Source organism: Xenopus laevis, chromosome 4S (assembly GCF_017654675.1).
Source record: "Xenopus laevis strain J_2021 chromosome 4S, Xenopus_laevis_v10.1, whole genome shotgun sequence".
NCBI classification, from domain to species: Eukaryota; Metazoa; Chordata; class Amphibia; order Anura; family Pipidae; genus Xenopus; species Xenopus laevis.
In genome coordinates, this window is record NC_054378.1 from 22,985,752 (window position 1) to 23,010,405 (window position 24,654).

Sequence of the window (24,654 nt, forward strand, 5' to 3'; positions counted from 1 at the left end):
GTTAAGCTCCTCCTCTAGCTGCTCCCCCTCCTGCACACGGTGCTGCCAATGACGGGGAACATGTCAGTCTCACCTGTGAGTCGGGTCCATAGGTCGCTTCAGACACAGGCTGCAGATAATGTGTGGGTTTGTGTAGGAGTGTATATGTGTCAGGGAGTGTATTAAGTAACTTTTTTTTACTCCTCTCATCTCACACAGCTGTGGCTGCTACTTCCTGTTTCTCTCTGTCACAACAAGCCCCGCCCATCGCTTGTTCCTCGCACAGAGATTCTCTGCCTCACAGGCAGCTCAGTCGATAGCTCAGGCATCAGTGGGAACAACAGGTTCTTTTCTGGCTGTTCAGTGCAGAGAAAAGAGGGACTTTCCAGTACAAATGAGGGACTGCGGGTTGAGCTGTCAAAAGAGGGACTGTCCCTCCGAAAAAGGGACAGTTGGGAGGTAGAGACGCAGCGCGCAGCGCCTGCCTCTGAACTTATTTTTGTTGCATGCATTTTGTCGCAGTGCGTCGGATCGCAACAAATCGCTCGTGGAGTGCTACCCTTAGAATTCGGTTCGGCTAGACACAAGGATTCAGCCAAATCTACATGCTGCTGAAAGAGGCCGAATGCTGGCTGAATCCCAAACAGAATCCTGGATTTGTGCATTCCTAATATTAACAAACCAAAATATTGAGCAAGAAATACAAATATTGTGTTGTATGTTGAAGACACTGTGACACCCGTATGTTTCAATCAGCTGCACCTCATACAAATCTATATTTCCCCCCAAAATGAAAAGTAAATCCGATGCCTTGTCTTGTGTCCCTACAGCTCACTGTTTATACAGTTTATAAAGGCAAATATGCCAATAAGGACTGGTCCCATCCTCACAGCTAGACTTGATTCCAGTATAGAGCCCTATGGAATATTCTGAGTTATAAAAAAAATTATCTATTGACCCAGCCAGGTTTCCTGATACTGGGATATATAAATGTGTTTTGTGTAAATATATCATGCCCAGTTATATACACTAAACTCAGTACATTCACATTTCCCAAAAGAACTTACAAAATGACACAATCTATTTATTGAAACTCTAAAAATGTGATATACTAATTACCGGCAAAATGTTATGTCACAGGCTGAAGAGGAGAACAAGGAAACAGACAGGAGCTGGACACTAGGCACAATTTACTGATCACTCCAACTCCCAAATCCTTTCTGAAGGATTCATCCCAGGAGCATAACTACAAAGGAAGAAGACCCTGTGGCTGCAGGGGGCCCAGGAGGTATAGGGGCCCCAGGAGGCCCTAATTCACATGCAATTTCAATAAATATATACAGGTCAACACGCTAGACATTTTGGGGGCCGGAAAAATAATTTGCTGTGGGGCCCAGTCATATCTAGTTACGCCAATGATTCATCCAACTACCGAACTGTAGCCAAATCCTCATTTGCATATGTAATTCAGGTGTTGGAAGGGAAAAAGCAGCATACGGTTACTTCTTTGTTTTGTGACAAAAAGTCATGAGATTTTAAAGATTTGGTTCGGCCAGGCATGAGGATTCATCTGAAACCAAATCCTGCTGAAAAAGGCCGAAGCCTGGCCGAATACTGAACTGTATCCTAGATTCAGTGCATCCCTACTTCTCAGTAATAGATATTGAAATAATTATTTTAAGAGGTGGAAATATCCTCAGTGAAGTAAAATGGATATTGTATGAGGGTACCAGATATTCTTATAGAATGAATTAATTTCTGGGGTTATTTCAACTCCATTAAACCAGCTGTAAAGTGAATAATTTTCTCTGAGCCAGAAACTTAACTAGAGGGGGGCGGGCCCTGGCGCAGGACGCGCAGCCGGGGCCCCCTCCGTACACCTGGAACTGCCCAGGAATAAGCGGCGCAAAGCGGCGCGCGAACTGCCGGGGGGTCCTGAGGGGGTGCGGGCCCTGGCCAGCTCGCACCCCCTGCTCCCCCGGTAGTTCCGCCACTGCTGATTGCCCACCACATTCTGACTGCTGACATCAAGTCTGTAGTGTTTAGAAACACAGCAGTCAGTTATTAATGGTGTAGGGATCCATAGGGTTAATGTGCCCCTATGGCTTTATTTCCCTTCCCTAGTTAATGGGCAGAAGCTTGTGTATCTAGTTAAGTATTTGCATATCCAAGTTATTGGCCAGAAGGGAACTATGACCACACCCTGTCACACTTTGGTATAGTGAGAGAAGGGGTGGCTCTTCCTCTTTGGCTGCTGGTGTCCTGATTGACTGGTTGTTCCCATTGAGCCTGGGTACAACAAGGCCCAGTAAATTGTTAGCCCTGGAGGGACCGGGACCTCTAGTCTGAGTTGGGGAGCAACGAACCCCGTGAAGGAGGTTAGCTAAACAGGGTTAGTTCTGTCATAGAGAGGACAGATAGTTCTGTCATAGAGAGGACAGATAGTAAGAGCAGCTGGAGCTCCATCGAGGATTGTAGCAGGGAGTAGCTTCCCAAGGCTTTTGAATTGCCTAGAGTGAAGGGTCCCACAGTGGATAGGGTGTCAGGATTAGAAAGGTATTTTCCCTGACCACTCCACTGGGTGGGAGCTGGACCACTTTGCAGAAGGAAATGGATATACTACCTGACTACCTTGCCTGTTGGGAGTCAATGTTCTCTGCTGTGTAATGTAACCTATTTCAGCCTGCTGTGTGGCATTGTGTATGCCTTAACCTCTGTAAGTAAACCCTGGGCTCATTTGTCTTATACAAATAAACTGTTATTCGTTTGGTTCATCACAAGAATCTGCTGGTGCCCATTATTTCTATTTGGTGTAGCAAAGTAGCATGACAGACCTGGCACAGCTGAGAAACAATTAAGTCTGTGTAAGATTATGGGGTGCTACAGAGCCCTTTCAGGGGCAGATTGTGGCCCCAATACAAACTTAAAGTCAATTTCTCTCTGATAAACACTGAGTTGATAAATTCAAGAAGATTATTAATTGTGCAGTCTGGCAGTGCTGCAAGGTGGGACCTCCCCCAAATCTGGATCAGATGCTGAGCGTTATTTTACAGCCCCCCGACATCACCTGTTTTCTACTCAAATGTCTCTCCCTGCCGGGGACAGGTAAGTTCTCCTCTTCCCGCTCCCAGTCTGAGTCTGTTCTGTCTGTCCATTATTAAACTAGATAGCCGGATTTTGTCAGGTTCTGTCTGGTCCAGAAAAGTTTGTTGGGTATCAGTGTTCTGAAAAGACAGAGAATCATATCTGTGTATCTCAGTCAGCTGATGTTAAAGCCTTCACTGGAGGATGATGGGGGAAAGTGTTCCCGTATCATATCCCACAGATCCCTTGGAAACTCTCTTGTTCTTTATTTTACTCTGTCTGTAAAATGTAAGTACTGATGTCAGGTATAATGGTATAGCAATGGTAGAATAACACTAGCACTGATGGTTAGGGTTGGCTCTGCACTACCATTTGAACACTGGGGCATCCAACTTCTCCAGGGCCAGTGGCTAAATAATCCTCCAATAAGAATCCCAGCTGATGTGTAAATCTGGCTTCATATTACCTGTGGCTCCAGAGTTTTTCTCTTGTCCCGCATGTTGCGCACCTATTATAACAGCTAGCGTTAGGCGCTTCGGCGCTTAGTGAATTTATCCCACTGTAGGCAAGACACTGCAGGTGAGACACGCTATAGGTGAGACATTCCAGGAGAGACACACTGTAGGTGAGACACTGCAGGTGAGACACTGCAGGTGAGACACACTGTAGTTAAGACACTACAGTTGAGACACACTGAATGAGACACTGCAGGTGAGACACACTATAGGTGAGACACTGCAGGCGAGACACACTGTAGGTGAGACACACTGTAGGTGAGACTGCAGGTGAGACACTGCAGGTGAGACACACAGTAGGTGAGACCCACTATAGGTGAGACACTGCAGGCAAGACACACTGTAGGTGAGACACACTGCAAATTCACTAAGATGCGAAGTTGCGCCAGGCGCAACTTCGCCGCGCGTAGTTTCGCCAGCGCTTCGCAAATTCACTAAAATCTGAAGTTGCGCACAGGGGTAGCGTAAGGTTGCGGAGTTGCGCTAGCATTGTTTCGCTATATAAAGCGAAGTTGCGCTAGCGAAGGCTAATTTGCATACGGCCTCGAAACTCAAATTTCAATGGAGGAACACGTATCTGCACTACAAATGCCTAGAAAACCTTCAAATCTGCAAATAAAAATTTTATTTTGCCCTACACATGTGCCCACTGTCTAGGTAAGTTGCCATGAGTCAGGAAATGTAGGGGGGAGGAAGGGGAGCCCCAAAAAATTTTCAATCTTTTTCAGCCTATCAGCCATCATGTAGAAAACACGCCAGCGTTTTTGGGACTTAGAAAAAATTTTGACTTTTTTTTAAACAATCCCTATCTACTCTATTGCGCTTCGCCAGGTCTGAGGTGGCGAAGGAAGTCTAGCGTAAAAGGTAGCGTTCACTACACTGCGCAAGTTAGTGAATTTGCGTAGTTTCGTCGCTAGCGAAGATTCGCCTGGCGTAAGGTTGCGAAGTAACACTAGCGAATTTGCGCAGTAGCGAAAATGCCAAAAGCTAGCGAATTAACGCTAGCATTCGGCACTTCGCGCCTTAGTGAATTTGCCCCACTGTAGGTGAGAATGCAGGTGAGACACGCTGCATGTGAGACACTACAGGTGAGACACTGTAGGTGGGACGTTGCAGGTGAGACACTGCAGATGAGACACTGCAGTTGAGACACACTGTAGGTAAGACACACTGTAGGTTAGACACTGTAGGTTAGACACTGTAGATGAGACACACTGCAGGTGAGACACTGCAGGTGAGACACTGCAGGTGAGACACTGCAGGTGAGACACTGCAGGTGAGACACTGCAGGTGAGACACTGCAGGTGAGACACTGCAGGTGAGACACTGCAGGTGAGACACTGCAGGTGAGACACTCTGCAGGTGAGACACTCTGCAGGTGAGACACTCTGCAGGTGAGACACTCTGCAGGTGAGACACTCTGCAGGTGAGACACACTGCAGGTGAGACACACTGCAGGTGAGACACACTGCAGGTGAGACACACTGCAGGTGAGACACACTGCAGGTGAGACACACTGCAGGTGAGACACACTGCAGGTGAGACACACTGCAGGTGAGACACACTGTAGGCAAGACACTGCAGGTGAGACACTGTAGGTGAGACACTCTGTAGGTGAGACACTGCAGGTGAGACACACTGTACGTAAGACTCTGCAGGTGAGACACATTGTATGTGAGACAGGGCCGCCATTAGAAATCACGGGGCCCCGTACAACAAAATTTTTGGGGCCCCCTGGGCCCCGCCCACACTGACGACCAAGCTCCCCCCATATCCCGCCCACATCGCAGTTAAAAGACCACACAGACATCAGCGCTAAAAAAGTAACCCCCCCCCCACACAAGTTGTAAAAAGCTATTGATGGTCAGGGCCCCCTTATAAAAAAAATTGGGGCCCCAAAAAAAAAAAAAATTAAATTTTTTTTTTTTTTTAAAAACATTGGTGGCAGGGGCCCCCTGTTAAAAAAACTTGGGGCCCCAACAAAAAAAAATGTAAAAAAAACTAAAAAATAAACAAACATTGGTGGCAGGGGCCCCCTTATAAGTTAAAAACAAATTGGGGCCCCAAAAAAAAAATTTGGAGAAAAAAAAATTTTTTTGAAAAAAAAAAAAAAATGGTGGCAGGGGCCCCCTTACAAGTTAAAAACAAATTGGGGCCCCAAAAAAAATTTAAAAAAAAAAATAATTTTTTTTTGAAAAAAAAAAAAAAAACTGGTGGCAGGGGCCCCCTTACAAGTTAAAAAAATTTGGGGCCACCAAAAAGAAAATTAATTTTTTTTTTAAAAAAAAAACCCAAAAAAAAAAAACAATGGTGGCAAGGGGCCCCTTACGAGTTAAAAAAAAAATTGGGGCCCCAAAAACAAAAGTTTTAAAAAAAAAGATTGGTGGCAGGGGCCTATAGAATATTAAAATAATACATTGGTGGCCAGGGGATTAAAAAAAAAAAAAAACACAAACTGGTGTTCAGTAGAATTGAACTCATGGCTTCAGTACTTCAACTTCGCCTCCTTTCGTGACTTCGGGTCTTTTCACCGCTTCAGGACTTCGGCTGTTTTCGTGACTTCGGGTCTTTGCGCTGCTTCAGGACTTCGGCTTCGGCTGTTTTCGTGACTTCGGGTCTTTTCGGCGCTTCGTGACTTCGGGACTTCGGCTTTTTCCGTGACTTCGGGTCTTTTCGTCGCTTCGGCTTTTCGGCACTTCCGCATTCGGCACTGAAGAGGCAAGACGTACGGCTCGGGCGCTCGTAAGGGGGGCCCGGATCTTCAAAAAAATGCAGCGCTGCCGGGCCCCCCTTCATGCCCAGGGCCGGTACGCTTGTCCCCCCTGTCCCCCCCTGATGGCGGCCCTGATGTGAGACACTGCAGATGAGATACACTGTAGGTGCAACGCTGCAGGCAAGACACACTGTAGGTGAGACACTGTAGGTGAGACACACTGTAGATGAGACACTGTAGGTGAGACACTGTAGGTGAGACAGTGCCGGTGAGACACACTGTAGTGAGACAAACTATAGGTGAGACACTGCAGGTGAGATACGCTGTAGGTAAGACACGCTGTAGATGAGACACGCTGCAGGTGAGACACGCTGCAGGTGAGACACGGTGCAGGTGAGACACGGTGCAGGTGAGACACGGTGCAGGTGAGACACGGTGCAGGTGAGACACACTGTAGGCAAGACACTGCAGATGAGACACACTATGGGGCAGATTCACTAAAGGGTGAAGTGACTAACGCTGGCGCAAATTCGTAACTTCACCAATTCACTAACGGGCGATGGCGTAAATTCGCTAGCGAAGTAGACCTACTCTAGTGCTACTTTGCACCCTTACGCCAGGCGAAGTTACGCTATGGCGAATGGGACATAACTACACTTATTCCCTAACTTGCGCATTTTACTGAACGTTACCTCTTGCGCCAGACTTGCCTTCGCCACCTCAGACCAGGCGAAGTGCAATAGAGTAGATAGGGATTGCTTCAAAAATAGTTGAAATTTTTTCTAAGTCACAAAAAACGCTGGCTTTTTTTCTTTTTTTACGGGTGATGGGCTGGAAAAGATTGTAAATTTTTGTTGGTAAGTCATTTTAGGTGAGACACTGCAGACACACTGTAGATAAGACACACCGCAGGTGAAACACACTGCAGGATAGACACACTATAGGTGAGACACTGCAGGTGAGACACTGCAAATGAGACACACTGTATGTGAGACACTGCAGGTGAGACACTGTAGGTGAGACAGTGCAGGTGAGACACTCTGTAGATGAGACACTGCAGGCGAGACACTGTAGGTGAGACACTGTAGGTGAGACACTGTAGGTGAGACACACTGTAGATGAGACACACTGCAGATGAGACACACTGGAGCGGAGACACACTGTAGACGAGACACTGCAGGTGAGATACACTGTAGGTGAGACACTGCAGGTGAGACACTGCAGTTAAGACACACTGTAGATGAGACACGCTGCAGATGAGACACTGCAGGTGAAACACACTGTAGGTGAGGCACACTTTAGGTAAGACACACTGTAGGTGATACACACTGTAGATGAGACACGCTGCAGATGAGACATACTGGAGCTGAGACACACTGTAGGGGAGACACTGCCGTGAGATGTACTGTAGGTAAGACACTGCAGATGAGACACACTGTATGTGAGACACTTCAGGTGAGTCAAATACAAGAGTCCTCTGCACTCAACCCATTATCAATATATTTAAGACAGCGACATTTTGTGCATACTGCTACTAAAAAATGCCTTACCCTTTAAACAAAACAGGGATTGTTTGTCCATATATTGCAATATATTTAAGCTGGCCAACTACGTCAAAGTCATCCCATATCTGGCCAGTCCTATGCTCAATTTTATCTGATTCATTAAGAATTCTATTGCTTCATTATACATTTTACAAAGGGACTAGGTATTACCTGCAACTTAACTTGCTGCTTTCAAAGTAAACCTCCATACTTGGCTGCCCTTTTATTAGACACCAGTGGGATCACCTGACTATAGCTGGGAAGGGTGGGAGCTACAACATAGAGCTGGTCACTGCTCCTGTATAAACTATAACAAACAAGGGAAAGTTGTGCTCACCACTATTTTTTAAAACCATTAGGCGGGGGTGCAATGAGGCTGTGACCACAAAATACATATAGTCAAATACAAGAGTCCTCTGCACTCAACCCATTATCAATATATTTAAGACAGCGACATTTTGTGCATACTGCTACTAAAAAATGCCTTACCCTTTAAACAAAACAGGGATTGTTTGTCCATATATTGCAATATATTTAAGCTGGCCAACTACGTCAAAGTCATCCCATATCTGGCCAGTCCTATGCTCAATTTTATCTGATTCATTAAGAATTCTATTGCTTCATTATACATTTTACAAAGGGACTAGGTATTACCTGCAACTTAACTTGCTGCTTTCAAAGTAAACCTCCATACTTGGCTGCCCTTTTATTAGACACCAGTGGGATCACCTGACTATAGCTGGGAAGGGTGGGAGCTACAACATAGAGCTGGTCACTGCTCCTGTATAAACTATAACAAACAAGGGAAAGTTGTGCTCACCACTATTTTTTAAAACCATTAGGCGGGGGTGCAATGAGGCTGTGACCACAAAATACATATAGTCAAATACAAGAGTCCTCTGCACTCAACCCATTATCAATATATTTAAGACAGCGACATTTTGTGCATACTGCTACTAAAAAATGCCTTACCCTTTAAACAAAACAGGGATTGTTTGTCCATATATTGCAATATATTTAAGCTGGCCAACTACGTCAAAGTCATCCCATATCTGGCCAGTCCTATGCTCAATTTTATCTGATTCATTAAGAATTCTATTGCTTCATTATACATTTTACAAAGGGACTAGGTATTACCTGCAACTTAACTTGCTGCTTTCAAAGTAAACCTCCATACTTGGCTGCCCTTTTATTAGACACCAGTGGGATCACCTGACTATAGCTGGGAAGGGTGGGAGCTACAACATAGAGCTGGTCACTGCTCCTGTATAAACTATAACAAACAAGGGAAAGTTGTGCTCACCACTATTTTTTAAAACCATTAGGCGGGGGTGCAATGAGGCTGTGACCACAAAATACATATAGTCAAATACAAGAGTCCTCTGCACTCAACCCATTATCAATATATTTAAGACAGCAACATTTTGTGCATACTGCTACTAAAAAATGCCTTACCCTTTAAACAAAACAGGGATTGTTTGTCCATATATTGCAATATATTTAAGCTGGCCAACTACGTCAAAGTCATCCCATATCTGGCCAGTCCTATGCTCAATTTTATCTGATTCATTAAGAATTCTATTGCTTCATTATACATTTTACAAAGGGACTAGGTATTACCTGCAACTTAACTTGCTGCTTTCAAAGTAAACCTCCATACTTGGCTGCCCTTTTATTAGACACCAGTGGGATCACCTGACTATAGCTGGGAAGGGTGGGAGCTACAACATAGAGCTGGTCACTGCTCCTGTATAAACTATAACAAACAAGGGAAAGTTGTGCTCACCACTATTTTTTAAAACCATTAGGCGGGGGTGCAATGAGGCTGTGACCACAAAATACATATAGTCAAATACAAGAGTCCTCTGCACTCAACCCATTATCAATATATTTAAGACAGCGACATTTTGTGCATACTGCTACTAAAAAATGCCTTACCCTTTAAACAAAACAGGGATTGTTTGTCCATATATTGCAATATATTTAAGCTGGCCAACTACGTCAAAGTCATCCCATATCTGGCCAGTCCTATGCTCAATTTTATCTGATTCATTAAGAATTCTATTGCTTCATTATACATTTTACAAAGGGACTAGGTATTACCTGCAACTTAACTTGCTGCTTTCAAAGTAAACCTCCATACTTGGCTGCCCTTTTATTAGACACCAGTGGGATCACCTGACTATAGCTGGGAAGGGTGGGAGCTACAACATAGAGCTGGTCACTGCTCCTGTATAAACTATAACAAACAAGGGAAAGTTGTGCTCACCACTATTTTTTAAAACCATTAGGCGGGGGTGCAATGAGGCTGTGACCACAAAATACATATAGTCAAATACAAGAGTCCTCTGCACTCAACCCATTATCAATATATTTAAGACAGCGACATTTTGTGCATACTGCTACTAAAAAATGCCTTACCCTTTAAACAAAACAGGGATTGTTTGTCCATATATTGCAATATATTTAAGCTGGCCAACTACGTCAAAGTCATCCCATATCTGGCCAGTCCTATGCTCAATTTTATCTGATTCATTAAGAATTCTATTGCTTCATTATACATTTTACAAAGGGACTAGGTATTACCTGCAACTTAACTTGCTGCTTTCAAAGTAAACCTCCATACTTGGCTGCCCTTTTATTAGACACCAGTGGGATCACCTGACTATAGCTGGGAAGGGTGGGAGCTACAACATAGAGCTGGTCACTGCTCCTGTATAAACTATAACAAACAAGGGAAAGTTGTGCTCACCACTATTTTTTAAAACCATTAGGCGGGGGTGCAATGAGGCTGTGACCACAAAATACATATAGTCAAATACAAGAGTCCTCTGCACTCAACCCATTATCAATATATTTAAGACAGCGACATTTTGTGCATACTGCTACTAAAAAATGCCTTACCCTTTAAACAAAACAGGGATTGTTTGTCCATATATTGCAATATATTTAAGCTGGCCAACTACGTCAAAGTCATCCCATATCTGGCCAGTCCTATGCTCAATTTTATCTGATTCATTAAGAATTCTATTGCTTCATTATACATTTTACAAAGGGACTAGGTATTACCTGCAACTTAACTTGCTGCTTTCAAAGTAAACCTCCATACTTGGCTGCCCTTTTATTAGACACCAGTGGGATCACCTGACTATAGCTGGGAAGGGTGGGAGCTACAACATAGAGCTGGTCACTGCTCCTGTATAAACTATAACAAACAAGGGAAAGTTGTGCTCACCACTATTTTTTAAAACCATTAGGCGGGGGTGCAATGAGGCTGTGACCACAAAATACATATAGTCAAATACAAGAGTCCTCTGCACTCAACCCATTATCAATATATTTAAGACAGCGACATTTTGTGCATACTGCTACTAAAAAATGCCTTACCCTTTAAACAAAACAGGGATTGTTTGTCCATATATTGCAATATATTTAAGCTGGCCAACTACGTCAAAGTCATCCCATATCTGGCCAGTCCTATGCTCAATTTTATCTGATTCATTAAGAATTCTATTGCTTCATTATACATTTTACAAAGGGACTAGGTATTACCTGCAACTTAACTTGCTGCTTTCAAAGTAAACCTCCATACTTGGCTGCCCTTTTATTAGACACCAGTGGGATCACCTGACTATAGCTGGGAAGGGTGGGAGCTACAACATAGAGCTGGTCACTGCTCCTGTATAAACTATAACAAACAAGGGAAAGTTGTGCTCACCACTATTTTTTAAAACCATTAGGCGGGGGTGCAATGAGGCTGTGACCACAAAATACATATAGTCAAATACAAGAGTCCTCTGCACTCAACCCATTATCAATATATTTAAGACAGCGACATTTTGTGCATACTGCTACTAAAAAATGCCTTACCCTTTAAACAAAACAGGGATTGTTTGTCCATATATTGCAATATATTTAAGCTGGCCAACTACGTCAAAGTCATCCCATATCTGGCCAGTCCTATGCTCAATTTTATCTGATTCATTAAGAATTCTATTGCTTCATTATACATTTTACAAAGGGACTAGGTATTACCTGCAACTTAACTTGCTGCTTTCAAAGTAAACCTCCATACTTGGCTGCCCTTTTATTAGACACCAGTGGGATCACCTGACTATAGCTGGGAAGGGTGGGAGCTACAACATAGAGCTGGTCACTGCTCCTGTATAAACTATAACAAACAAGGGAAAGTTGTGCTCACCACTATTTTTTAAAACCATTAGGCGGGGGTGCAATGAGGCTGTGACCACAAAATACATATAGTCAAATACAAGAGTCCTCTGCACTCAACCCATTATCAATATATTTAAGACAGCGACATTTTGTGCATACTGCTACTAAAAAATGCCTTACCCTTTAAACAAAACAGGGATTGTTTGTCCATATATTGCAATATATTTAAGCTGGCCAACTACGTCAAAGTCATCCCATATCTGGCCAGTCCTATGCTCAATTTTATCTGATTCATTAAGAATTCTATTGCTTCATTATACATTTTACAAAGGGACTAGGTATTACCTGCAACTTAACTTGCTGCTTTCAAAGTAAACCTCCATACTTGGCTGCCCTTTTATTAGACACCAGTGGGATCACCTGACTATAGCTGGGAAGGGTGGGAGCTACAACATAGAGCTGGTCACTGCTCCTGTATAAACTATAACAAACAAGGGAAAGTTGTGCTCACCACTATTTTTTAAAACCATTAGGCGGGGGTGCAATGAGGCTGTGACCACAAAATACATATAGTCAAATACAAGAGTCCTCTGCACTCAACCCATTATCAATATATTTAAGACAGCGACATTTTGTGCATACTGCTACTAAAAAATGCCTTACCCTTTAAACAAAACAGGGATTGTTTGTCCATATATTGCAATATATTTAAGCTGGCCAACTACGTCAAAGTCATCCCATATCTGGCCAGGTGAGACACACTGTATGTGAGACACTGCAGGTGAGACACACAGTAGGTGAGACACACAAGGGGCAAATTCACTAAGATTCGTAGTTGCGCCAGGCGTAACTTCGCTGCACTTCGCCACACTTCGCCAGGCGTAGTTTCGCCAGCGCTCCGCAAACTCACTAAAATCCGAAGTTGCGCTCAGGGGTAGCATAAGGTTGCGAAGTTGCGCTAGCGTTGATTCGCTAAGCAAAGCGAAGTTACGCTAGCGATGGTTAATTTGCATACGGCGCCAAATTCAAATGGAGGAATACGTAGAATCACTACAAATGCCTGGGAAACCTTCAAAACATCAAATAAATTTTTTTTTTGCCCTACACATGTGCCTACTGTATAGTTAAGTTGCCATGAGTTAGGAAATGTAGGGGGGAAGGAGGGGAGCCCCAAAAAATTTTTTGATCTTTTTCAGCCTATCACCCATAATAAAGAAAAAATGCCAGCGTTTTTTGGGACTTAGAAAAAAATTTAACTTTTTTTGAAGCAATCCCTATCTACTCTATTGCGCTTCGCCTGGTCTGAGGTGGTGAAGGAAGTCTAGCGTAAAAAGGTAGCGTTCAGTACAATGCGCGCGTTAGTGAATTTGCGTAGTTACGTCCGTTGCGAAAAGTCGCCAGGCATAAGGGTGCGAAGAACCACTAGCGAATTTACGCCAGCGTTCGTTAGTGAATTTGCGAAGTAACGAAAATGACCAACGCTAGCGAATTGACGCTAGCATTAGGCGCTTCGTCGCTTAGTGAATTTGCCCCAAGAGGTTAGACACTGCAGACGAGACACACTGTAGGTGAGAATGCAGGAGAGAGTTCTGTCAGTTTTACAGCTCAGCTTTGCAGCATTTGAAAAGCCAGAGCCAGTAACCCTTTCCATTCCAGTACATATGATACTGCACACATAATTAGGGGAAAGATCACTAACGTGTAATTAAGCACCTTTGTACTCCAGGAAGTAGCAACATTTCTCAATAAACCTGCTCTAAAGTGAAAGCAAAGATTTCTGTTCAGGTCTGAACTTGGCCATGAGAGACAGAACTATACGACCGACTAAGAACTAAAGCTAAGTTGCTGCAAGATGGTCTTCCAGGGGGTGCAGGAGAGACCCCCAAAGTTCCTCTGGATCCTACTGTTGTATCTCTCACTGCCGGACACAGGTACAATTAATTATATCCCTCCCTGCAATAATGTAAAAATGTGCAGCTCTGTATAGTAATATTGAGTATCTAGTAATAGAGTCTATCTGTATTGTTATAGTAAGGCAGTGGTCCCCAACCAGTAGCTCGTGAGCAACATGTTGCTCCCCAACCCCTTGGATGTTGCTCTCAGTGGCCTCAAAGCAGGTGCTTATTTTTTTAATTCCTGGCTTGGAAGCAAGTTTTGGTTGCATGAAAACCAGATGTACTGCCAACCAGAACCTCCTGTAGGCTGCCAGTCCACATAGGGGCTACCAATAGCCAATCGCAGCCCTTATTTGGCACCACCCAGGAACATTTTTCATGCTTGTGTTGCTCCCCAACACTTTTTACATCTGAATGTTGCTCACGAGTGAAAAAGGTTGGGGACCCCTGTAGTAAGGCATAGACCCTCATAGTCTGGGCTGTGTAACTATGTGCAACATTGTAATACTGAGTATATAGTGAGGGATCTGTCTCAGCTTTATTGCTATAGAGGCCTGGCTGGGTGCATTCAGGAAGGGAAAACATAACAGCCAAAACATTGAAAATAAAGTTATCCTTACATAGGCTTAAGGCATAATATTTGCCAGCCTGGAAGTTCAAAGACATTTGTATTTCATGTTCTGCTTTTTCCTGGTCCAGGTTTCCCATCCATAAAGAATTCCAGAGATTCCCGTAGTCTGGGCAAATCTCATTTTTATTTTCATAGACATGTCAGTGAATTGGAAGATTTTTTTAGATCTTTCATCCTGGTTCTTCCCAGTTCCTATTGGGATTGTATTTCTTATGTTAATAACTGATGCCAGGAGGCACTGTTGTCTGCATCTTCTACATCTTCACCATCAGCTCTAACCATCAGCTCTAACGTTGCTGGTTATTCCCATTATTATATCCCCGGTATTTCCAATCCTGACACCGAACAGGTGGATCAGCCAAGCAGCCATATATTGTATGTTCCCATCTTTCCTAAAGTCAGTGCCATTTCTCCCTTTCCAGTGAATGAGATGTCTGGCTTGTATCTGATTGGCTGACAACTCTCAGGTTAAGCGCATCCCCAGGAGTTAGCGTGCAGGATCAGGTTCTGCCTCTGTATATAGGAACAGTACAGGAATGGTAAAGCCCATTACAGTGATTACTGTTATTTTCCTCTTTCTTCCCATTAAGATGCCCTGGGAATTAAAATGGGTGAGTCACTGGTTAAAGCACTGCGGGACCATGATGTGTTCATACCATGTACCATTACTGGATATTCAGAACTGGATACCACCCAACTCTCTGTCACGTGGACTATAACTAATAAAGCTGCAACAAACCAAATTGTCTATAAGTTTCTCTCCCAATCCCACCAGCCCACCCGGCCGGGATCCTACATTCCAACCAGTGAGCTTATAACAGGCAATGCTGGACTTCACTTACCCCGGGTTCAGTTCACAGATGAAGGAGAATATACCTGCACTGTCTTTTATACCCCAGATAAAGATGAAGGACAGTCTGCCCTGCAGGTGTCAGGTAAGTGGCTTTTATTTATTGTCAAGTTCAATGTAACTTTCTGTCTCTCTCAATGGGGCAGATTTACTAAAGAGAAGTGGCTAACGCTAGCGACTTTTCACCAGCGTTGTCACCCGCAGGGACAACGCCAATTTACTACCAGGCGCAGGGGCCAAATTACTAGCGAAATAAACCGTCGCTAGTGGTCATTTGCACTGTATTGCCAGGCGACTTTTTGCTCTGGCGAACTGACAGATTTTACTGAACGTTACCTCTTTTGCCAGAGTTGCCTTCGCCACCTCAGACCAGGCAAAGTGCTATAAAGCAGCTAGATCTTCCTCAACTTCTGTTACTTACATTGTATCCTGTGTGCCGAAAATGCATCAAAGTTCAAAAAACGCTGGTGTCTTTTATTTTTTTTTAATTTGATTACCTGAAAAGTCCTAACAAACTTTTTTTGGGGAACCGTTTTTTTCCAGACATTTCCTAACATATGGAAGATTCATTTTACAGTGGGCTCATGTGTAGGGCATTATATTAACACTCTTGCCTTTATTAAGGTTCCCTGGACATGTGTAATATAAACTGTAACTTAAACCAGCAACATTTATAATAAAGACATCCATACAACTTTAAATTTCCCACTCTATGCAAATTGACCTAAGCGCAAGATCACTAGCGAAGTTTCACTAGGCACAAAAGAATGCTAGCGTATCTTCGCTATGAAATGCTCACACAGCCGAAGTAACGCTAGCGAAAAGTCGCCTGCTGAAGTGCTGCGACGGGTGCGAAGCTGACGCTGGCAAAAATTCGCCAGTTACTGAATCTGCCCCTAGATTAATAAATAAGAGCATCAGTAGGTTTGGAGAAAAATTAGTCAATGGCTCCTAAAGGTCTAAACTGTCCAAAAAAGGAGTAAACATTACTTGGTACTGGCACCCAAAGCAGCCAATCAGCATTTTCTTCTCGTTAGCCTTACTGGGTTGTACAGTCAGCACAAGCTACTGATTGGCTGTTATGGGTCAAGGTAACATTTATACCAACAGTTTGTTCCATGGTTACAACAAGCCTTAAATTTTACATGAAAAATGTCTATTTCGTCATAGTAAGAACCTATGTCTCTCTGTAGTACAACCAACGGGCATTGTGGCACCTACTGATGTTGTAGTTCAGACTGGGTCGGAAAAGTCAGTGATGTGTGAAGCCAACGGGTTTTACCCAAAAGATATAACAATTCAGTGGGTAAAGTACCTGAATGACTCCAACTGTGTCCCACTCAACAAAGGAACCTGCACCACTGACCCAATCGGCAATAAAGACGGAACATTCAATATATCGAGTCATCTGACAGTTACCCCTAGACTAGACGAAGATGGAGATGAATATTCATGTATCATTTCCCACAGATCCTTGAAAAAAGAACAGAAACTGAATTTTACTCTGACTGTAAAAGGTGAGTTTTGAACTGTTCTGCCCATGGTCACAGTACAAGAGTGGGATTTTAGCAGATTCCTCACTGATTGGATAAACTGTGAAAAAAACCTACAATATAAACACTGACTTTAACAAGACTGGAACTGGTCTGCAATTGAACCTGGAAAGCCTGTACTGTAGCTGTGCTAATGGACTAGTATTATAGGTTCCTGTGCCCCTCCCTATGTAAGCTGCCATCAAAGTGCTTTAGTTCCACCCATTGCTGAGTCACTGACTCCATGGAATGCTATGATTTGTGGATCACAAAAAGGGGCAGAACTTGAGGAGGAGATGGGGTTTGGGTGGATAACAATTGGTTCTAGGGCATAATGTGGGACATTGTAGGGTGGATCAGGAACTTTTTTTTATTGGGGCCCCATTTTATTTGTTGGCAGGGCCCACCAATTGGAGGGGCAAGATTACTGGTGAGCTAATAATTGAAGCCTCTTGGTCCAGTTTACTTAGTAGTATATTTCCCCTATTATAAATGAGGGAGGCTTTGCCCCCAAATACATCCATTTTGTCTAGACTTCTGCAAAAGTGTGTCATATAAACATGACTTTTCCTCCATCTCTTCTTACCTAAAAGCATCACAATAAAAGTTATTTCAGGGTTGCGCAGAAGTTCAAAAACTACGAAACCAATGATATAAGAAATAAAATGATTATTATATATTTTCCATCCTTCAGAACAAGATGACAAAACCAGTCAAGTTATTGGAGCTGTAGTCGCAACAGTCGTTGTAACATTTATTGTGGTCTTAGCTGCCTCTGGTTATGTTACTTTCATCAAAAAACGTAAGTGGCACAAATACAATAACTTCTCTACTGCACTGGTCTTCTAACTTTGCTCAAGATCTCCTTAAGCTCATAACACGGTTAAACTGATATAAAAATATTGGGGGAACAGTCCCCGGCCATAGTTCCAGGGGTACCCAGGGCATAAGCTTCCCTTTACCCATGTTCTCCTGAATCCAATTGCAGATAGACAAACCCAGCAAGAGGAAAGACGTGTCAGGGTAGGTAAGGGATACAAATATTCAAAAACTGCTCATATAACAGCAACGAGCCATTGGCTAGGCCTGCATTTTCCTACCGAGAATAGAGTTTGATGCAAGAGTCACACTTTCTACTTAAACACATGATTGGTATGAAAACCCAGTGTAAAAACATGAAAGTTTAGATCTATAGAAGTAAGTCAAATCAACTGGACTGTTTTTTGCTGTGTTTTTTTCTTGAAGACATTTCACCAGTCAACCAACTGGCTTTCTCAATTCAGAATAACTTGTACATAGGATCTTGCTTTGCTTTATATCCTATGGAATGTTGCTCCAATCAGCATAATCTGTTTATCATAATCCACAATGATGTCATTAAGATCCTATGTACAAGTTATTCTGAATTGAGAAAGCCAGTTGGATGACTGGTGAAACATCTATAAGAAAAAAAAAAACACAGCAAATCCAGTTGATTTGACTTACTTCTATAGATATACCATGACCTGGATGAATGAGAACTTTCACAAACATGAAAGTTTAGAATTAGCAAGGGAAGGGCAAGTGTGAGCTTTGTACCCAGCTGTGATTATATTATTGTCTCACACAAACAAATTGTTTTCAGTTTTATAACTTTGTGATCTCAATTAAATCCCTCATAAAAGAATGGCAACCTCCCCCAACCAGATTGCTGCCCAAACTGAGCAGGATTCTGGCCCGGGCTAAACTGGGAGAGAGTTACAATTCATCAGGTCTGGTGGATACGGGTGCATTACTCTTTACTAACCTGAAGGCAACATTTTTTCACTTTTCTGAAAACCTGATACATTGACATGTGTTAATGAATTAAACCCTTAATATAATGCAATGCTCTCATAATGATTTGTTACAGAGCCCCCAAGACTCTCTCCCATTACTGGAGCAGAACATTTGGTGCATATGAACAAGGGGACTCTGTCCTGCCAGATCTCTGGTTACCGCCCAGAACCCATCAAGATTGTATTGTGCTTGAAAAGGAAAGGGGCAGAACTGGAGGCTATTTGCTCCTGGGAATCAGAGCCACAAACTGATCAATCTTCAAAGAGAGAGGAACAATCTGTGGCCATTAATTTCGATGAGACCCAACACTTAGTGAGTTATGGAGACAGTCACCTGCCCCCGGCACAGAGGCCTCTGCGAGTGGAAATGTTTTCTCTGATAAAAACAAACAAAAAGCGTATTTCCAACTGTCAGTGCACAATCCATATAACTCCCAATTTAGAAGAAGACGATGGAGCAGAACTGTCAGTGTGGGTCACTCACCGTGCTCTGAGTGTTCCCAGCTCTGTTAGTTGTCCTCTGAAGGTAGAAGGAGGTAAGTAAGTTGGTATTCACATAGTTTTTATAATTCAATATTAAAATAAAATAAATACAGAATATATATTTGCTCCCACTAATTTATCTTCTACCAGTGCTTGTCGTTGTTTCTCTCCTGCCCCAAGACTTTCTCTGTAACCAGCTTCTTTCATGTAAAGCCCATCTAATTCCCTTTCAGCTTCTGACCATGTATGTTCTCTTCATATTTAGTTAGACCCAAACTCTTCACCATTGTATTTCCACTTCGTATCATCCACGGAGAATCCCTGACTCTGACCTGTCCCATCAATGGATTCAAGCCAAAGCCACTCTCCGTTATTTGGATAAGGTTGGACTTGGAGGGTCTGGAAACTGAAATTGTGTCCTGGGAAGATGGAAAAAGCAACATAAAATATTCTAGATATTCACATTGCCTGAAAGAGAATATACATGAAGACTATTCCAGCAGCTTTCTAAGTCAATTGACCGTAAAGCCAACAGTAAAGGAAGACCATGGAGTAAAATATATCTGCAGAACTTTTCATTATGCAACAAATACTGGTGCAGAAGAAAGAATGGAAATGTGTGTTTTAGGTAATGATCCAATATATAAATTAGAACTTAAAATAATTTTCTATTTGGGGTGGAACAGTACAGTCCAGGGCTTGAGTGTGGCAAATCAATCAATAGGCCCATTCTGCTCTACCACTGATACAGTGGTACCAGTACTTTTGAGTACCTTTATGTACCTCTAAGCAGTCCAGGGCTTGAGTGTGGGGAATCAATCAATAGGCCCATTCTGCTCTACCACTGATACAGTGGTACCATTACTTTTGAGTACCTTTATGAATATAATCAATAACTAAATGATTCATGAATGAGATATTATGTTACACACATCCCAATCACCAGCCTGTAAGTATTGGATTTGAACCAACGACAAGTCCAATCTGATATGTTGCTGCTATTGAAAGGGCTAACAGTCTTCTCTCATCTTATACTTTGTAGCTGTTCCAGAACTGCATCAAATCAAGACATTTCCAGAGATTCCATGTGTTGGGGAAGAGATAAAGTTCTCTTGCAAAATCCATTCCTTCCACCCCCAAAAGTTAGAAGTTTCCTGGTATAAAGGGAATGAAGTCTTGTCAACAGAGAACAGCACAACTGCTGCAAATGATAATGGTCTGTTGAGTTTCACCAGCCGCATAACATACAGCCCTTGTGTGAGGGACATTGGGAAGAAGTTCAGGTGTGAGGTCTCTCATCTAAGTCTCCAAAATCCTAAATGTGTTTCCTGGGAACTAAAACATCTCAGTAAGTAGCACCTGATCCTTTTTGTCTTATATTCTGGGTTCCACTGTTGGGAACCCAAAACACTGGTAATCTTATTATAATGATATTTCTGCTAAGACTTTTTTAAGGTAAGTCTGGGGTACCCAGGACATGCATTACAACGTGATATTAGTTCCTACAATCTCAAAATCAACTTCCCTGTGATTATATTCATATTACAGTTCATAAGCCAAGTGTAGGACCCATGGAATGCAATCCTGAAATTCTGGAGCACAACCAACTGGCAACATTATCATGTATTATAAAGGATTTTTATCCTAAAGACCTCTCGATTCAATGGTACAAAGGACCAGAAGCTGTTTCTTGTGATAATTATACAGAGGTCCTACAGGAAGACCAAACATCAGGACTTTTCTCCAAAACCACAGAAATGTCATTTATTCCTTCCATTAATGACCATGGGACAGAGTTCCAGCTGGAGGTTACTGCCGGGGCACAAGTTGTCAAAAGAACAATCTGTATTGAACTTAAAGGTACGTGTAACTGGAGAACCTGAGATGGGACATCGAGACAGGGTAAATGGCAGTCATTAATTGAGACATAGGCTTAGCACAATCCATTTTTTGCTAGACCTTCACCAAACATACCCACCAGGATGAAAACACTTGACTTGGGGTATGTAATAGGGGGTCTTATCTATGCTGTATCTGTTGATCTTCATGTGCTTAACTCTAGACCTTTTACAGGCTCTAAACTGCCCATACACATACCAATGAAGTAGTATATATATTTCTATTTAGTATTTTTTCAAATTTAGCCAGTGTTGCCTTGAGTACCAGGTAGTCTTCCTGCTCTGAATAGATTCAGGAAACAATGCCAATGGGCAGCAGTCAGGGACATTAAGCAAAAAGGGACACTGTCAGAATACATGAAAAAAAATAGAAAAAAATTTTACTAAAAGGAATGGGAAATCTAAGTTATGAAGGGTTTCTTTGGTCAAGATGGGATTGTTTGCATTGGTGAAGAGGTACTTAAAGGAAGATTTTTTAGGTGAGAATGAGCTAAGAACGTAGAAAGGCCTATGTACAGATGAAACCATCAGAATTTTACATTTTGTTGCTGTGTAATTTTTGTTTTTGACAGTCAATAAGTCCTCAGCTCATTTGGGACCTGTGTATTTTGCCGTGTTCATGAATGAATCTTTTTATTTGTATTTCAATATTTGCTGCATTTCAGGGCTGCCACAAGTTAAAGATATCATTTGCAGTAATCTCTCCCCAAAATATGGGAAACCCCTAACACTAAGCTGTGAGGTGAGTGGATGCAATGTCCGAGACATCACAGCGGAATGGCAAATGGGAAATAATCCAATAACAACAAGAATGAGAGCAGAAACCCAAACAAATGGAAATTCTGTCTCATTCCTCCTCACATTGACGCCTACAGCAGAGCATTATGGGAAATTATTCACCTGCCTGATAAAGCACAACGATCTTAAGCAGCCAATGAAGAAGAATATCTCTCTGCGGCTGCCGGGTAGGAAGAGCTGACACATCCTTAGAGGAATTAACAGTTAAATCAATAAGAAACTTTAACTTTTTCTCATGTTCTCTTCTAGATGTCCCACCCACCTTATCTGACATTACAGTGTCCCCCAAAAGACCTGAGGCCAACAGAGAAGCCATCTTCCATGTCTCCATTTCTGGATTCTCAGCAAAAGGCCTCCAAGTGAAGTGGCTGAAATCCTTTATTCCCCTTACAGCAAATATAACAACCACAGAGCCCCACATAGGAAAGGATGAGTTATACAGTTGCACTAGCACATTGAAATACACCCTGACCGACACCGACCATAACAAGTTCATTCGATGTGAAGTCACTGCCAACAGGGAAATCAAGGGAAAGCAGTTCCAGTTAGACCTTAGAGGTGAGGTCTATCGTCCTGTTTGAGTCCCAATTATAAGATCCATCCTTGGTAACATGGAGGCACCCATAGTTGCAACTCCACATTCAAAAGGAATCCTTGCAACAGTATCCAATAGCAACGTTTGCATTTGGTGCAAAAAATATGATCATTAGTTGCCTTTATGTGCCGGTAGCAAAATATTTTCCATTTCCCCATCTAATTATTTGTATATTTTTATTTGTAGGGGATGAAACCGAGGGCAAGCAACCCCTAAATGGTAAGTGATATTCCTAATAATGTCAATTTATTCAACTTACCCAAGTACAGTATTTATTTACACACATGTACATTATGGAATAAAAACTACTAGCTCACATTCAAATGCTCATGCCCATCCTTCTACATAAATACTTATGTATATTAAATAAAATGTTTCTGGGTGTTTGAGGTGGGTGCAACCTAGTGTGCTGGCTCAGGACATGTGTTTCCATCACCAGCGCCCAGGGAAGTTATTGAAGGGTCAGTTCCGGTCTCATTGTATGGTGAGATGTGTTTAAGGTATGAACCCTGTAGTTAAAAGACCACGTTTACAGCAGAACCCCTGCTTTTATGTTTCTCAATTTGCATATGCAAATTAGAGTTGGATTTGGGTCGTGATTTGGCCAAATCCTTCTTGAAAAATTAAAGGTTGGGCTGAATCCCCAAAAAGAGGGATTTACAGCAGTCTGTGTGTGTGACGCTTAATTACTTTACATAAAAGTTTAGATCAAACAGGAGAAACCTCTGCCTGCTAAAACGGTTGACCAACGATTAAATCTGGTGAATACAAACTGTGTTGTTTTTTTCTACAGCCAAACACTAAACATTGTCTAAGAAATCATTGAAGCCCCTCTTAAAAGCATCCACCATATATGCTTCAACCACAGGGCCCACACTATGAATAACCCCTTATGATGCTTCAACTGAAAGTTCTATTCCTCTCGTATAAAGGAGGGGTGCTCTCGTACTTTGATCTTTTTTATGGGAAAATAGGCCCCCACTATCGGTCTATAATGTCCCCTAATGTCTCATATCCCATTGCAAGTGCCTTTTCTCCAGTAAAATAACCCAAACCTTGGCAGTCTTCCAAACAATAGTTGCATTGTTTCATTCCTTGTCCCAGTTTAGTAGCATGCCTCCATTGCAACCGTCATATTTCCCCCTTCTTGGGAGTTTGATATGGGTTTAATTTTAAATGGAAAAGATAGATATCAGCAGCCAGAGGTTCCTTCTGTTTGATCAAACATTCAATTTAATTGAGTTACCATCCAAATTATTAACCTAAATACCAATTTTGAAACATGTATAACTTCACTTTCAATGAAACTGGTTATTTTACGTTAGTCACTAAGCACCTTCATTAGCCCAGAACCAAAAGCATGGGCTGTGCTTTAGGTCACAAGGGGAGGGAACACCCAGATAGGAAAAACAGGGCACTGTGATGGTCAGTGTTGGTTTGATGCATGTTCAGTGCTAAAGGTTCACTCTATCTCTGGCCACTAGATCTGTACAAGTAAATTATTGATTAGTTGCAAGTGGTTGCTGAACTAGGTTATAATAATGGGATGTATGTGAATGTAGACCTGTTGAGGGCAAACTGTACGTTTATGGTCACAAAGCTGAAAATCTACCAATGAAAATGTATTTTCCAAAGCACCTGAAGACAACAAAGTTCCGTTGCAAAAGACAGTAGAAGTGAAAGAGATTGAGTGTGTGACCCCCAACCCCAGGAAGGGAGAGGTAGTTACCCTTCAGTGTATGATTAAAGGACAAGATGTGAAACATGGAGACTTCTCCTGGAGTGATGGAATATTCCCCATTGATGAAAGCCTCATAGATAACTCCAGCCTCACTGATGGATCCGGCTGTATCTCCAAGGTCACCTTCACCCCTGAACATGGCAAAATTCGATTTGAGACCACGTTTAATTTTGTTACCACTGAGAGAACCTACCAACTGCAGCTGGCATGAGATTTATGTGTTACTGGGGATCTATATAAATATATTGACTGTAGGAAATGCTCTTCAACAAGCGCAGGAGAACCATAACATGAGCCTTCAGGATACAGAGGTTTTGGGTAAATTGCTTTACAGATAGGGATGTAGCGAACTGCCGATTTGGTGTTCGCGAACGCCGTTCGCGAACACCGGCAAAAAATGCGAACG

The 24,654-nt window shown here is 42.5% G+C and overlaps 1 protein-coding gene across 1 annotated transcript; it reads left to right on the forward strand.

The window, feature by feature from the left end:
- Window positions 1–13,536: 13,536 nt before the first annotated feature.
- On the forward strand, window positions 13,537–24,654 carry LOC108714948. The gene is made up of 12 exons (XM_018259822.2): window positions 13,537–13,939; window positions 15,125–15,469; window positions 16,578–16,901; window positions 17,611–17,718; window positions 18,808–19,269; window positions 19,482–19,844; window positions 20,259–20,564; window positions 20,765–21,076; window positions 21,780–22,079; window positions 22,162–22,470; window positions 22,694–22,726; window positions 24,143–24,654. Exons 1-12 carry the CDS (start codon window positions 13,861–13,863, stop codon window positions 24,457–24,459), a joined length of 3,258 nt encoding a protein of 1,085 aa, XP_018115311.2. The 5' UTR covers window positions 13,537–13,860; the 3' UTR covers window positions 24,460–24,654.

Bases quoted from the DNA above. Each gene is read 5' to 3' on its own strand.
- LOC108714948 (XM_018259822.2), top strand. From the start codon at position 13,861: ATGGTCTTCCAGGGGGTGCAGGAGAGACCCCCAAAGTTCCTCTGGATC. The intron at 15,470-16,577 runs GTAAGTGGCTTT...GTCTCTCTGTAG, and splicing joins GTCTGCCCTGCAGGTGTCAG to TACAACCAACGGGCATTGTG. The intron at 22,727-24,142 runs GTAAGTGATATT...TATTTTCCAAAG, and splicing joins GGGCAAGCAACCCCTAAATG to CACCTGAAGACAACAAAGTT.